This window comes from Vicia villosa, linkage group LG5, assembly GCF_029867415.1.
Source record: "Vicia villosa cultivar HV-30 ecotype Madison, WI linkage group LG5, Vvil1.0, whole genome shotgun sequence".
In the NCBI taxonomy this organism is placed as follows: Eukaryota; Viridiplantae; Streptophyta; class Magnoliopsida; order Fabales; family Fabaceae; genus Vicia; species Vicia villosa.
Genome location: NC_081184.1, coordinates 20411539 through 20429156, shown reverse-complemented (window position 1 = coordinate 20429156; position 17618 = coordinate 20411539). Strand labels below are relative to the sequence as shown.

At 34.6% G+C, this 17618-nt stretch overlaps 1 protein-coding gene across 1 annotated transcript; it reads left to right on the top strand.

The window, feature by feature from the left end:
* Window positions 1–13868: 13868 nt before the first annotated feature.
* LOC131606373 (cationic peroxidase 1-like) lies at window positions 13869–15998 on the top strand. The gene is made up of 4 exons (XM_058878609.1): window positions 13869–14129; window positions 14213–14404; window positions 14488–14653; window positions 15358–15998. Exons 1-4 carry the CDS (start codon window positions 13869–13871, stop codon window positions 15753–15755), a joined length of 1017 nt encoding a protein of 338 aa, XP_058734592.1. The 3' UTR covers window positions 15756–15998.
* Window positions 15999–17618: the final 1620 nt, after the last annotated feature.

The window sequence follows — 17618 nt, the reverse complement described above, 5'->3', positions numbered from 1 at the left end:
CAAAGCTGTCCATGTTATCACTTATTACACATCTACATCAGGTAAGGGCCACTAATTCTCTTTGTTACTTGACTTGACATGCAATCCACTGTTAAAAATTGTTTCTCTCATTACCACAGGGAGTCATCGGTAGCATATTGCATGTAGTTTCCCAAACCTCATGTGCTAATTTGGCGTTTCTTGAAAGTGCTGAAGAGTTTATAGTTATACCTTTCCCCCAAAAAAGTAAGATCTTGATGTTCCTGAGAAAAATTTAAGAGCAACATTTTGAACTCAATGGCTTCAGTCAAGACTAATTCATGTGAAATACCAGTCATCAAGGATAAGGCATCAAGAGATATTGCATCAGATGAAACTTTAGACATGACTACAGTTGATGGTATAATAAGTAAATGAGTTGGTAGACAACACTTTTGGTCATTTTGAAACATCAAAGCATGCATGGAAATGTGAAACAGATATCAACATAGACCGATAAAAATGTACTCACAGGTGGAGCAAAAGCAACATCAATAATCGAATCTTTTTCGCAGTTAGGGGATTGCAATAAGTGTAGGCGTTTCAGCATAAAGTATGCCAACCAAGACAAGCATGCTAGAACTTCTCGCATGATGTTTGTTTGTACAATTCCAGGATTTGCAAAACTGATGCATAACAATACAGAAAATGAATCTCGTGCCTTCCAAAGCACAGGCAACAATCAGATCTGACCATTTTTGGACGCTTGCGACCCTTGGGAGGATTATATCCATATAATGCTTGCCTTCTAAATACACACCATGTGCCGACATATACAGGACCCTGAATACCATCAAAACCCTTCATATTAATCTGCAAACTTCAACAGATGCTACAAAAAAGCAAAATTCAAGAATAAGCATGCAGATGTATATGCTTAATAGTCAAAGAAGCATTTATCTCAAACAAAAATAAAAGTAGCAATTATAGGTATCCAAATAGCCACTTATCTCAAACAACAGTACCAATTATAAGTACCTAAATAAGCACTTATCTCATGACATGATAGTTGTTGCTAAAGAAACAGAAGCAACAAAATTGAAATTGGGAAGCTGAAAGAGAGAGAAATGAGTAGGTCCTGCTATATTTTGTTGATCAGTTGCATTTGATCAGCTGTTTAAGCTTGTCATTGATCAGTTACATTTGATTAATTGTTTAAGATTGCCATTAATCAAGCAGTTTCACTAAATTTGCATGGATATCAACCGATCATCTATGATTAATGGCATAGATATAAGCATCAATAAATTATCAAAAACGGCGTGATTGCATGAACAATCGAGATAATAAGAACAAAGAACCAAAAATAAAACAACTATCAAGAACGGCGTGATTGCAAAATATTACAAAATACATTACATAATTAACCTGAAATATCACAAATTGTATCAACCATAGCAGTATATCTTGTTTATTGAACCAAAAAAGGTTGCCGCGCGACTTTACTTGTGTACTGGCAAATGGACTGTAGTGCTGCCAGACTTCAAGTGCTAAAGTGGATACAAGATGTTGAAGTTTTGTACCTATTATCATCACAAGCTTTTTCGCGTAGCGAAAACACATGTTAAACCGAAATAGTTTTCAATTGAGTAACTCATTTTGAGTTGTTGAAAAAATGAAAACAGATTATTATACATAAAATTGCAGGTATAAAGGAGAACCTGAAGTATATATTCAAACCTGCAAATTTAGAAACTCGATTATCCAAAAAACTTAACGAAGACACTTCATTCATTCAACATGTCTATCACAAAAAATGAAAGTTAAGAATGACATTCCAAGAATCAAACGTTCATGATTCTCGAAACTGTCACGCGGTAGACTTGAGGAAGTTAACACACACCTATACTCACGGAAAGTTTAAAAAGTTGCAAAACAGGACTGGTCAATATAGCTTGTGATTCAAACAATATATGATATATTGAATCATTTACCCTCTTCAGAATTAGTGAACTTGCCGAGATTTTGAGTAACAACAACATTCATCCTGGCAGCCCTAGCTTCAAATGCTTCAATCACTACATTATGCTTCAACCAATCCTCACCCAAAAGGAATAAAAAATCAGTATAAAATCACAAACCAAAGGACACAGGTGTGCTTACATTCAGCCTCAATTGCCGCCCACGAGGCTAAGTTTATTGATTCTGGATCATCCTCAAACTCAATTTTCGGAAAACCAATATATTGTGAATCAGTATCAGTTTGGTCTCCCTTGAAAAATTCATTAAGAGATCTTTGCCTGCTCTGTCGCGTAGGATTAACGCTCGTGTTATTGATGAGTTCATCACTGCTTGCAATATTGAGTAGTTCATCTTCCAAGACACGGAAACCACAAGATCCACGGCTCTGTTAGACATCAACACAAGCATACACATCGCTTCGACATTAGTATTTCCCTAGATCCCATTGCTCTCTTAAATCCATTTATTTCCTGAACAATGTTATAATCAATAAGAAAATTACACTCTCTTAGTGCCAATGAAATCAGAGTCAGATTGACACAACACAACCATTCACCGAAAATATCGCAACCCAAAATCAACAGATTAAAATCAGAACAATGGCCCAGATGCAAAAACATATCAAATCACTCATCATTTCATCAACCAAACCGATTCAAATAAAAAATTTTGTAGTAGCAAACATAACAAAAACTAATAGATGAAAAGCCAACAACATGCTTGATAACATATATATCAAACGATATTTTCAATTGAAGTGTCACTAGTAAATTATTGAAATGCCACAATTCAGATGCACATATAACAATCATATATTGATATCAAGCATTCAACACTAATCATACTCATAGCAATCAACATACTACAATTCAAATGGAGTAAGTACTATTACAATTGAACTGAGGTCAATCAGTAAAACTTGTGTGTTGTCATTTGATAAACTAAACTTCCTATACGAAAGAAAATAAATTACCACATAATTCAAATGGAGTTTCATCCTCTTTGTTGTCCCTATACCGCGAACCAGTTCTCCACTCTGCATAATACACAAAATTGAAACTGAGACCTATCACAGAAAAATCAAACTAAACAGGAATCATCATTCATCACACAAGACTCAGTCTCTAAGATCCCAAAACAATAACAATTCTCAATTAGACACAGACCATAATTGTCAATATTTAAATTCTAAAAAAATAAAACAAATCTGCAGTATTCCACTTTTCCAATATTCAGAATCAATTCTACACCTCTAGAATCAACTCGAATTGGTTTAAACGTCAAACCAAACATACACAGAGTTTTCCTTAATCCGTTAAACGATTAGAAAATCAATCTATAGACTAACCTTCATTGACTGAGTCAGTTTCATGGTCATCCTCAATATCATCAGAGTCAGCAACATAATCAGGTTTCTTGCTCAAAGACATCAATTCCAATTTGAGTTAGTTGCTCAAAGTCATCAATTCCAATTTTACGTCTTTGAAGCCGCATGTAATCAGTTTCTTTGCGCTCCAAATTCCTCATCACCACTTCATGCTCTTCCACTGGTAATTGAGATTCCTGCACTATCCTTTGAAGCGCTCTACGTTAAATTAAGCATGTATCATTATTATGTTAAATCTTAATTAAGTGCACACAAATGAGACATAAAGAGAGGGTGATAAAAGGTTTTTCAATAAAACAGAATAAGTATGAATCTACACCGAAAAAGCGTAGATAGTCCAAACCGAGCTTATCAGTCAAAATGCACATTCAAACCGGACCTGCACCAGTAAAAGAAATTAATCCGTATCAGGTCGAAAAAGCAAAATGAGTCAAAGAAAATACTTGAGAAAACAACATAAAATGAGCACGTGTTTTGTAACACCCTTCTAAACCCCGCGGAAATTAATAAAATAATTCAGAGTAAAACATGAAAACAAGGGTGCCACAATTCCAATTAAAACAAATTTATCATAACTCCATTGTCATGCTTTCACTAAGGAATAATTCATCATAATACATAAATATCTCATGTTAACACAGCGGAAAATTTATCACACGGATAAGCTTAACATCATCTATGCAATATCCCACAGAATTAATACCATAACAACACGATAGAGTATCATCATAAACTCTAAACTAGCGTTCCCCCAGTGTTACAATATCAGAGCATGACACCTAACGCTACACTAATACACTGACTTATGAGCTAATCCTCACCAAGTCGAAAGCAGCTATCCTCAATCTGAAAATGTCAACAATAAGGGTGAGTCTCATCACAGTTAACAAATGTTATTGCATCTTAAATAACAACACATCATAGTTATATCATTCACCCAATTTCATCATATTCAGATTATCAGGAACGTCCATCATTTACACAAATGCCAACAGAACACATCTTTCAAACAGACAATCATACTCAACATTAATTCAACAAAACACGCAACCAACACATCATCAATATTTATAACACCAGAATACTTCCAATCATGTTATAAAAGTATGCATATGTATGAACTGACACTATGCATGTGGTACCAACCTCATCAAATGGGAATAACCCATGACCAATCCAACATCATCAAGATACGGCCCTGCCAGCACAGATTCCACACAATGGGAATCATGCCCTTCACTGATCCAACACACCCTTATGGATATAGTATCATCAATGAACATGAATGAATGCAAACATACTTGAACATACTTATACCATCGTCAAGTCTAATGAGTAACATCGTCAAATACTCATTTCATCATCATCATCATCAACATCATCATCATCATCAAAGTAGGTTTATATACATTAGCATCATTCAAATACAATCAATCATCATCATCATCATTAAAGAACATACATGTGTCCACATCAATCATCATCATCAATAAGAAGAACACACATGTATCCACATCATTCCACAGCAATCAATCATCATCATATAATTCTCAACAAATCATCACATCATAATAATTTTCAAAACAACATCTTATATTGTCACATTTCATCATATATGTCAACAATACATCATCCAATTAAACAATTCGTCACATGATTAATATTTCAACATAGCATGTATTTAACACATCTCATCACATATATGTACAATACATCATTCACCAAGAAATAAAAATCATATTTAAAAATATTTGGATTCACACCTCATTCCATCATTTAAACACGTAGACCATCTCGTAAGATTCATCGTGCTCGAAACGATACTAAAAACAGACCTACGGTTCGAAAGTTACACATCATTTAACTTTTCCAAGAAAACAACCATCACTACAGCACGCGGCGCAACAAAGGTTCGCGGCGTGACCTGAACCACAAAACGAGTTCGCGGCGCAACATATGCACGCGGCGCGAAACGAGAAAATAAGTACGCCTTCGCGGCGCCAACACTGGGACGCGACGCGAACTGGCGATTTCACAGACTTTCGGGTCTGCGTCAGATCCTGCGATCTCGCCCAATTTGAGTCCAAAACTAACTCCAAACATCATATACAGGCAGTTAATCATAAATTGCATCATTATTCATCATCAAACATCAAAACAACACATAAATCAATCAATAATCCATGCAATTTTCATCAATTCATAACCTCCCCAAACCTAACATATAATCCAATTGACTCAACAACATCCCTAATCAATATTATTATCTAAGAACACGATAATAGATGATAACCAGAGAGTCCCCCCTTACCTTAGCCAAAGACTCTTGATTGGTTCTTTTCCTCTTTGTTCCTCTTCACGTACCAGCTTTCCAATCTCTCATCTCCTCTGCTCTGCTTTTCACGTTCCTTTTTCCTTTCTCCCAATTTTCCTTATTATTTATGAAAAATAACATTTTAATTAGTAAAGGGCTTTACTAACATTGCACCCCCTCTTTACTAACACCACACTTGGCCCAATAGCCCATCTCATAATTCTTTCCAAATAATTCCACAAAATACCGAATAATTCCAAATAATAATTTAATTTACGATTAAATTAAAATTAGAAAATATGGGGTGTTACAACTCTCCCCCACTAAATGAGTTTTCGTCCTCGAAAACATACCTCAAGTAACCAGCTCGTATAAGAGTCCTTCACCTGACTCTCCATCTCTCAATTAACATTACCATCAGTCAATCCTCAAAAATCCATCTGACATAACCAACAGGAAACATGTTTCATACATTCAAATCCCAGTTCTTACGTCGCATTTGACCATCCAAAAGGATACCACTCGCTATATCTCCAAAAGGTTAACAACAATAGAACATTGAGGTACAACCTATATAATACGCTTAACAACTGAGTAATACAATTACATAATCCATAGTGTGATCACACTGATCAACACTGCAGGGATGCATACCATCTACCGAACTTATCATCCTCAGACACACTTTTCCATTTGAGTGATAAGGTAATACTTACACTTTTCACCAACCGCTTCCTTCAAGAAACTCAATACTCATATTCCTATACCATTGAATTCCAATTATCTGACTCCTCTTAAGTCACACCAGCAATTATCCAACACGTTACATTCCGCTTTTTCCGCACTACTCTGATTACTCATCACAATCATCTATACCAAATAGATTTCCGAGTTTCACCCGATTCCGACTCTCTTTACTCATTCGTCCAAGAATCATTCCTCATCATTCATGGTACTAATCTTCCACTTAGCAATCCTTACTCGCATCCAACGAAAACCAATTCCTGATTTACTTCCTCTATTTAAACATCCTAACCATCAGAACAAGTACACACAAGTAATTATAGTCACACTCATTAGCATCAATATACCATTGCTTACAAAATAGCCCAACTGAGTCCCACTCTCTTTTAAGAATTAAATCCACTTCGTCCTTCATAGAGTGTAATTACTCATTATATCTGGAATCTACAATATCACCTTAATAACAACACAAAATTATTACAGCATCATATAGTATCAATTCTTCGTTTTAATTTCGCCGAATACATACTCTTTAACTATGTACAACCGTAATAACATATTCATCATCTCGGAAATTATTCAAAAGAGTTATAATTCTTCGACACGACATCCTTATATCCACTGGATTCTAAATCCAACATATAGATCAACACATATTCTCTATGTAAGCTCCTGACATATTAATTCCTCACTTCCCACGAGTAGTACTCATAACACTACTCCACATCACACTTTCGCTGTGCGACTCTGATTACCCGTCTTAAGTCATTTGTCCATCATGTTGCACTCTTTCATATTCACCTCTTCATCAATTCACACAACATAGTGAGTGATTATTCCCACGGCTTCGCATTCATCACATCTTATACCATTAAGGTAACAAAACAAGCTCATCTCATCTATATGATTCCATCTACTACCAACAAGAGATTTAGGGTGATCAAGTCCTAAATTTGTCAATAGATAGTTGAAAATCATATTTAAGCATAAACCGTCGTTACTACATAATAGTGTCCATTTCCGAGTTTGCACCCAAACTCATTAACATCGTCATAGTTCAATAATCCACTACGGTGTCCTTCTTCTAGAATATTCTTCCGAAGCTCAAAACATCAGAAACACAAATCCAATCACTCAACCTCATTATATTATTCTAGTCGATTGTGAATTCACCGCCTTTACCTTGGTAATTCAAAGTCAACCTATCGATCAACTCAACATCATCTTTCTGACCTTCTCTAATCTCGTCAAGAATACCACTAGTGAGCCTTAGCATACCCAAACTAACACTATTAGGATCACCTTCACATACCAACTCAAGTCTCTAAATTGTCCAATTAAATCCAACTCCTTCACCATTAGCACCGACATATTTAAAGACTTCCTACGCAACATAATAGCTCAACATATTTCTTACCAGGATGGTAATTCAAACTAAAATCTTAATCCTAAAAAAAATATACTCTAACCATCTCTGTTGCCTCATATTAAGCCCCTTTCTGACTAAAGAGGTACTTCAATTCTTATGATCACTAAACACTTCGAATCCTGAACCATACAACTAACCTGCAAGACCAAGACCACACTCATAACTCGTGGTTTTAATCCAAATTCCATGACATCCTTCACATCCAAATATCATTCCACTCAAAATCTCAACAAAGTCTTCCTCACATCAATAGGTGTCAGAAATCCTCTAAAATTCTTCTTTTATACTTATCGTTACTTTGCCATCACAAATACGATTCCAAGAGTTCTAAAGTTTATCCCATATTTACTACTAATTCACTTATCACTAAAATCCATCGGCCCTCAAACCATCTTTATTACCGAACATCTCATCAACAACATGTTCCACTCAATTTTGTTTCGAACAATCACGGTAGTAGGCATTCCTATTCAACAAGTTTCACGCTTCCTTAACCGACTTCACAATATCTCCTTATAGGATCAATCTACTGTATTTATAACTCTCCCATAAGGTAAAACATAATCTCTCCTCTTCGTAGGTTCAAACGACACGTCAATCTGACACTCGGAACCCAAGATATGAATTTTCCATCGTTATCTGAAATGCAACATCGACATCATGCAGCGACGCTCTATACGGTATTCCCAAAACTCTTCAAATGGTACATCCAATTCTTAAAATTACTTCTCAACAAACCTTCTAATTATTCCTTCAATCCGTTCAATACTGACACTGACATCCCGTGCAGTACCAATAAACAAGTCTAGTTATAAGAACAAGAGTAACCGTAACTTCACATATTTCCGACGTCATTCTATCGCAATTAAATACGTTACAGCTGCTGCAACTATTTTTATAACAAAGTTCATCTCGTTATCTTTCCGACGCTTCAAACGGAACTCAATTCGGATGTCCAGAACTCCAGTTATGAATTTTCGAAGTTCTGCAGCTATTCAGCAATTTTTCTGCGTTTTGCTTACGAAAATCTCACTCGAAAACTCATTCTCTTCAACTGGATCACATTCCAAACAGCCCCTCATCGTATCTCTTCACTTCCAAACATTCTTATAACTTAAGCGACACATTCCCCCGCCGAAGTCCGCTTTCTGAAACATCACGACAGCAATCCTCCTTGCAAACTCGTAACTGAACCTCTTCCGAGACGCAAGGCTACTCAACTGACAACTTCGCAGCACACCAGCAGGCTGACACATCGCAACTTTCTAATTTTCCTCTCCTACAATTAATCACGAAATACTTCTAATCATCTTCCTTCAAGATGTTCCAACTCAATTACCAGTCAAATCTTAATTCCAAGTCGCCTTCAATTCGGGAAACAACAAACTCCAACAACACTTGCACTGTTGCCAACAATAGCCTACTGAATCAATCATCTTACAACTGAAACATAACCGAGAAGCAAAGCTTCTCCCCCACTTGTTTCAATCTAACACCTGCAACAAAACAAACAAGTACCGACAGTGATTCACTCACATGTCGTGTACCAAGGGATAAAACACCGACAGTATACGACTGTCGCGCAACTCAACTGACTCGACAATTGGCCGGACGGGCCAACCTGCTCTGATACCACTATTGTAACACCCTTCTAAACCCCGCGGAAGTTAATAAAATAATTCAGAGTAAAACATGAAAACAAGGGTGCCACAATTCCAATTAAAACAAATTTATCATAACTCCATTGTCATGCTTTCACTAAGGAACAATTCATCATAATACATAAATATCTCATGTTAACACAGCGGAAAATTCATCACACGGATAAGCTTAACATCATCTATGCAATATCCCACAGAATTAATACCATAACAACACGATAGAGTATCATCGTAAACTCTAAACTAGCGTTCCCCCAGTGTTACAATATCAGAGCATGACACCTGACGCTACACTAATACACTGACTTATGAGCTAATCCTCACCAAGTCGAAAGCAGTTATCCTCAATCTGAAAATGTCAACAGTAAGGGTGAGTCTCATCACAGTTAACAAATGTTATTGCATCTTAAATAACAACACATCATAGTTATATCATTCACCCAATTTTATCATATTCAGATTATCAGGAACGTCCATCATTTACACAAATGCCAACAGAACACATCTTTCAAACAGACAATCATACTCAACATTAATTCAACAAAACACGCAACCAACACATCATCAATATTTATAACACCGGAATACTTCCAATCATGTTATAAAAGTATGCATATGTATGAACTGACACTATGCATGTGGTACCAACCTCATCAAATGGGAATAACCCATGACCAATCCAACATCATCAAGATACGGCCCTGCCAGCACAGATTCCACACAATGGGAATCATGCCCTTCACTGATCCAACACACCCTTATGGATATAGTATCATCAATGAACATGAATGAATGCAAACATACATGAACATACTTATACCATCGTCAAGTCTAATGAGTAACATCGTCAAATACTCATTTCATCATCATCATCATCAACATCATCATCATCATCAAAGTAGGTTTATATACATTAGCATCATTCAAATACAATCAATCATCATCATCATTAAAGAACATACATGTGTCCACATCAATCATCATCATCAATAAGAAGAACACACATGTATCCACATCATTCCACAACAATCAATCATCATCATATAATTCTCAACAAATCATCACATCATAATAATTTTCAAAACAACATCTTATATTGTCACATTTCATCATATATGTCAACAATACATCATCCAATTAAACAATTCGTCACATGATTAATATTTCAACATAGCATGTATTTAACACATCTCATCACATATATGTACAATACATCATTCACCAAGAAATAAAAATCATATTTAAAAATATTTGGATTCACACCTCATTCCATCATTTAAACACGTAGACCATCTCGTAAGATTCATCGTGCTCGAAACGACACTAAAAACAGACCTACGGTTCGAAAGTTACACATCATTTAACTTTTCCAAGAAAACAACCATCACTACAGCACGCGGCGCAACAAAGGTTCGCGGCGCGACCTGAACCACAAAACGAGTTCGCGGCGCAACATATGCACGCGGCGCGAAACGAGAAATTAAGTACGCCTTCGCGGCGCCAACACTGGGACGCGACGCGAACTGGCGATTTCACAGACTTTCGGGTCTGCGTCAGATCCTGCGATCTCGCCCAATTTGAGTCCAAAACTAACTCCAAACATCATATACAGGCAGTTAATCATAAATTGCATCATTATTCATCATCAAACATCAAAACAACACATAAATCAATCAATAATCCATGCAATTTTCATCAATTCATAACCTCCCCAAACCTAACATATAATCCAATTGACTCAACAACATCCCTAATCAATATTATTATCTAAGAACACGATAATAGATGATAACCAGAGAGTCCCCCCTTACCTTAGCCAAAGACTCTTGATTGGTTCTTTTCCTCTTTGTTCCTCTTCACGTACCAGCTTTCCAATCTCTCATCTCCTCTGCTCTGCTTTTCACGTTCCTTTTTCCTTTCTCCCAATTTTCCTTATTACTTATGAAAAATAACATTTTAATTAGTAAAGGGCTTTACTAACATAGCACCCCCTCTTTACTAACACCACACTTGGCCCAATAGCCCATCTCATAATTCTTTCCAAATAATTCCACAAAATACCGAATAATTCCAAATAATAATTTAATTTCCGATTAAATTAAAATTAGAAAATATGGGGTTTTACATGTTTCGTGAATAGAGAGAGAGAGAGAGAGAGAGAGAGGACGATTGCAGAAAGGCCTGTTAACAAATATCAAACCCTAATTTTTCTGCATATATAAGCATTCAAGGCACAGTTCTCAAAAAACGGATACTGTTCACCATCTGCAAACTTCATCACTCTCACACCTTCAAGCTCCTCTAACTCTCCAAAATTCTGCAGAGAAAAAAAATCAAAAGTTAAAAGCTTCGTATCAGATTCAATCTTCTTAAAATGACAAAAAGTAAGAAACTCCATCACAAAACAAACCCTTCAAACTCAGCAAGTTCTTCTCATTTTGCTTCCTTAAACACACCACCAAAAACAAAAACAACAACAATAACAGCAAATAAACAAACATTCAGTTTTTATAAAAATGAATCACAAATAAACAATTTTTCAATTTTTAGTATCACCATAGCCTATTGTTTCGATGAATGCTTTGATTGCTCTTTCACATAAGTTACGGAATCAAAATCGAAACTCACCATGGTAGAATACAAAAAGGGATACCAGTGCTTTCTCCAAAGTCTTGATTTCGTGTTTTTTCTTTTAGGCTAAATAAGATTTTTAAAACCCTAATTTTGTACATCGTTACATAATCAGAAATCAGAGTTTCATCTCAATGATAGAGAAAGAGAATAACAAATAGAGGGAAGAGAGATAGAAATATGAAGAGAAAGATGGAGAAGATTGAGGAAGAGGAAGAACAACCCCACCTTCTGTAGAGAGAAAGAGAAAAAGAGAGAAAAAGAGAAAAAGTGAGAGAGAAAGAGAAATGTGAAAGAGAAAAAAATGAGAGAGAAACGTGATTCCATGAGGTAGATTGGGAAGCTTTGCAAATAAGTTGTCCACGTGGAACAACATAGAAGCAAGGGGGAAAATCGGTATTTTCAAGAGCAGTTAACTTTCTTATATTGTAGATGTGAGATACAAGGTGGATATAAATACTAAGTGTAGGTAGTTAAGTCATGTTGTCAACACCAAGTTGCGAATTCGACAAGTGGGATTTTCGAAAGATATGATTAGGTAACTTGAAGACGTTATCGACAACAGTAATGGTTTGAAGCGGTTTGAGAACCAAAGACACGTGAGAACACATCAGAAGACAAAATCCCACCTAGAGATACTTGTCAAATTCTTAAATAAAATTATTATTGACAGTTATTGATGTGCATAGAATCTAATTAGATTTCATTTTTGTAAGCAGGAGTCACATTTTATTTTTATTTTCTTTAGAACTCTCATATTCGATTGATTGAGATCTTGATTCTGTGAGAAAACATATGAACTTGTGTCCCATATTTAATTTAAACACTTTATATTTTCTTTTATAATTTACTTTTTTTTGTCCTTCTTAATTTAAGAGCATTTGCTCAATTTCTTTAACTATTTGCATTAGGAAATTTTACAGCACAGTCACACTTTTTCTAAATGTTTCACACATAGTAATTCAAGAGTTTTTGATTTTGATCTTACAAGTAAATTAAAACTCGTGATTGTTTACCAAAAACAAACGTAAACAAGGTCCTTTTCATATTTACCAGCATCCTAAAGTGGAGGTTTAACTATTTTCTAGTTTTCTTGTGCTGTGGGAGAGGTTGGTTTTTAGACCTTATTTAATTCTATATGCTATAGTGCAGTGTTTGTATTTCTTAAGCTCTTATCAAGTTATATCTCGTGCTTATATTTGAGTTATTTTATTGTATTTTGCAGATAAAAAATTAAAAATATACAACTATAATTCCCTATATGAATGCATTTAATTAGTCTAACTAGTGAAATTCGAGGAAAAAAAAAAACAATGGTATTTTTTTTAATATGTCTATCTTTTTCAGTTGACTAATACTTAAGACTGTATATTCCCAATAATGCAGGGTACAAATAATTTTTATATTAAGAGAGTGGAATGCATGCGCCATAAACTCTTCAATGAATCAACTATTCAACTAGCTTAGCATAATCCAGCTAACATTGCATGAAATCAAAAATTTACATCAAAATATCTTCTAGAAATGGATGTCCACAATGTTCTTTGTTGTAATGTAATCACACAAGGACGTGTCCCTAACTCGCTAAAAAAATATTGCAAACTACATAATTCCTATATGTATAAATAGGTAACACATTTCAATATATAACAACTACAAATCAGAAACATATCTTATAATATATTTATCATACCTTGAGAGTTTCTACTAAATAATATTAATATGGCTGATAATAAACTTAGAATTTGTGTATTGATATGTCTCGTTAGCATAATGTCAGCATCAAATATAGTTCCTTCAGCAACTACTTATGTTGCTTCTAACATACCTGATCCTTTTGGTAAGTTGAGTTCCACTTTTTATGAAACTAGGTGTCCTGGTGCTCTTCAAATCATTAAGGAAGAAATAACCAGAGCGGTGTTGAATGATCGTCGGTTGGGTGCATCGTTGCTCCGTCTTCATTTTCATGACTGCTTTGTTCAAGTAATTTTCTCTGTATTTTTTTAATGTTTTTTTACACCTCTTTTTATGAAAACAGTTCTAATATGGTTGCTTTATTTTTGAAGGGATGTGATGCATCAATATTGTTAAAGGACACAGAAAATTTCAAGGGAGAACAAAATGCCCGTCCCAATGCCAATTCTCTAAGAGGTTATGAAATCATAGACACTGTAAAAGCTTTATTGGAGATACGGTGCCCTCAGGTTGTTTCGTGTGCAGATATCTTAGCTGTTGCAGCAAGAGATTCTGTTGTCGCTGTAAGTATTATTTTACGAAATCGCTAAAATTTGTTCAAGTGTTTGTAGTGAGAAGTATTGATGAATGATAAATTTGTTCTTAGCTTGGTGGTCCTTTTTGGCGAGTACCTAATGGAAGAAGAGACTCAACAACAGCAAATTTGAAGGCTGCTAATTCAGATTTACCATCTCCATTTCTTGACCTAAAGGGCCTTATTGCTGCTTTCGGAAAAAAGGGTTTCTCAGCTGATGAAATGGTTGCTTTATCAGGTAACTAAACATCCATTAACTGAAAACTTAACCAGACATGGATAGCAAACGGACATGCCCGCTTCATTTAGAATCGCCCTGCAAAAACACACAAAAAACACTGCATACATAGGTGAGGGTGTGGGCCAAAAACCTTGCTATGGATATAGTAGTGTGGGGCGAAGCGGGCCAACTAAAAAGCTAAAATTTCCAGAAAAAATAAAAAATTATTAATGCCACCGCTCGCAAAAGCTCAAAAAAAATAGCAGTGGATATATTAGAGAGTGCAGGTCTAAAATCTTTGTCCACTCGATACAAAAATGCGGGGAAAACCGACATACTAGGTGGGTTGGCCCATTTTGTTATTTCTAGTTTGCAGCGGCAATTGGGGCCGTAACATTGCTGATGTTGTAGTTTCATCGACCACATCGGATCGTAATTGTGGTATAATTTAAAATCCGACGTGAGACCGTATTAAGCATTACATTAGCCAATTTTGCCATGTATGTTTAGGTATTTTCATTAAAATTCAAAATCTAAGAATCCAAAACTCAATTTTCTTCTTAAGCAGTGAAATTTTTTAACTTAAACTTTTCTCAACTGTGTATTAGAATTCAAGCTGCAACTACTACATTGTGCGTAGCAGCACCCACAATCACTACCACATCTGCAACCAAAACTGCAATTTTTGACGAAATAACAAACGTTGATTTATTAATCTTCAGGTGCTCACACAATAGGCAAATCAAAATGCGCAGTCTACCGATCAAGGATTTACAACGAAAGCAATATTGATTCTTATTACAAAAAATCATTGCAAGCAAATTGTCCAAGCATTGGTAATGATAACTACTTATCTCCATTAGACACCACAACTCCAGACATCTTTGACAATGCATATTACAAAGACTTATTGTCCAATAAGGGTCTTTTGCATTCTGATCAACAACTCTATAATGGAAGTTATGGTTCCACAGACAACAAAGTTTCAGATTATGCCAACAATGCAGTACTTTTCGGTTTGGATTTCGCTAACGCAATGATTAAGATGGGAAATCTCAGCCCTCTAACCGGCAACCAGGGTGAGATCCGAAAATATTGCTCGAGTGTGAATAAAGTTTGAATTTGAATCTCTCCGACTAGGGTGAGGATTTATTTGCTTGTCGATATGATTGTTTTTCAAAGTCTACATTAAGTGTTAAGTGATTCTTTTATATGTCCTATCACATTTTCAACTTCTTATCCTTTGTTGTTATTTTCTTGTATGCTTTTGCATAAAGAGTAGTGCTTTTTATGTAATGTGATATTTGTTTTTCCTTTTGTCATTAGAAAATTATGGGATTTATATAATATATGTTGTATTGAATTGGTGGCATATAATATATACCTTACCACTTCAGTTTAATTATTTATTTTTTAGATTTTTTTTAAAAAAGTGAAGGTATTATTATAAATCAAAGTTCCAAACACGAGTATCATTTAAACCAATGTTGAATATAAGAAATAAAAGTTCGAATCTCGACGGAGAAAGATGGAAACTGTTACAGATAAGATAGGGCCCAGCAAAACAAACAAAGAAAATAGCAACAGCAGCTCCACTATTGTGCCAAGGGAAAGGCCCAAGAGATCAGCCCAATTGCCCATTAGGTTTAGAAACTGAAATAAAATATCTTGTATTGTGATAAGACTATGAGCTGTCATAGTACTATCTCCAGCTTTCTTTTATTTACCGTTAGTACCTGCAAGCATTTAGGTTAAGAATGAATGAGTTTTTATCAATTGTAGTGGATCATGACAAGTGTCTCTAGATCCTATAATTAAGGCACAATTTGTACTCCTTGCAGTCTATTTAAAGATGCAGAAAATCAATGAAAAAGCAGAAAATATTATTCCCAAAATACTCTCTCTTTCTCTCAGACTTTCCCTGACACAAAAGGGAATTTAATTTCTGCATTTATTTCCTATCAGAAACTTTGATGTTAAACCGTCCCTCAAACTAGAATATTATGATGGAAGGAATTTGAGCAAAACCAAAAATAAAAAATGTTGTTGATATAGCATTGGCGATGTCTATGAATCTTCTTCATGATAATTTGAAGGAGAAGAATTATGCCTCGGCCTCCCTGTTCTATCATGTGACATCGTTTTGAGGCAACTTGTTGCGTGTAGAAGTTTGTGATGTATTGTGAAGTTTGTGATACTTCTATGTTTTCCCAACTCCAAGACTCATTTTCTTCGACGAATTTAGCTACTGAAATTTAAAAATTAAACTCGTGACCTCCACGTATTTTAATAAGACTTTACTGTTACACCATTTATCATCTATTGTTATATTTTATATCTAAACATATATACATATATTTTTATAAAAATATATTATTTGTTAAAATATTAAAAAAGATGAAACTTCTAGTAAAAATTAAAAATTGAAAGAAAATTAAAATTTTTAAAAAATGGAAAAAAAACATAATAAAGAGAATTAAAAAATAGAAAAAGAAAATCAAAAATATCAGTGATTGAAATTTCGGTCTCTAATTTTTTTATATAAATTAAATTGTATATAAAAATAATTTTTTATGAACGCAAATTGACGGATCTAATCTTGAAAGCAAGTGATTTCATTGGCAATCTACTTTTAATAGTGATACCTATGAATCGAACTTGTGACCTCTATATATCTTAATAAGATCTTGCCACTACACTAACATATATCTATTATAATATTTTATAATTAAACATATATACATATATTTTTATATAAATATTTTATTTGTTAAAACAATAAAAAAAGTTGAAACTTTTTGTAAAAATTAAAAATTGAAACAGAATTAAAATCTTTAAAAAAAATGGAAAGGAAATAGTAACATAATAAATAGAATTAAAAATAGAAAAAGAAAACAAAAAAATAATAATAGTGACCAAAATTTCGGTCTATAATTTTTATATATAAATTAAATTGTATATAAAAACATTTTTTCGTGACTGA

Bases quoted from the DNA above. Each gene is read 5' to 3' on its own strand.
- LOC131606373 (XM_058878609.1), top strand. From the start codon at position 13,869: ATGGCTGATAATAAACTTAGAATTTGTGTATTGATATGTCTCGTTAGC. The intron at 14,130-14,212 runs GTAATTTTCTCT...TTATTTTTGAAG, and splicing joins TTCATGACTGCTTTGTTCAA to GGATGTGATGCATCAATATT. The intron at 14,654-15,357 runs GTAACTAAACAT...ATTAATCTTCAG, and splicing joins TGAAATGGTTGCTTTATCAG to GTGCTCACACAATAGGCAAA.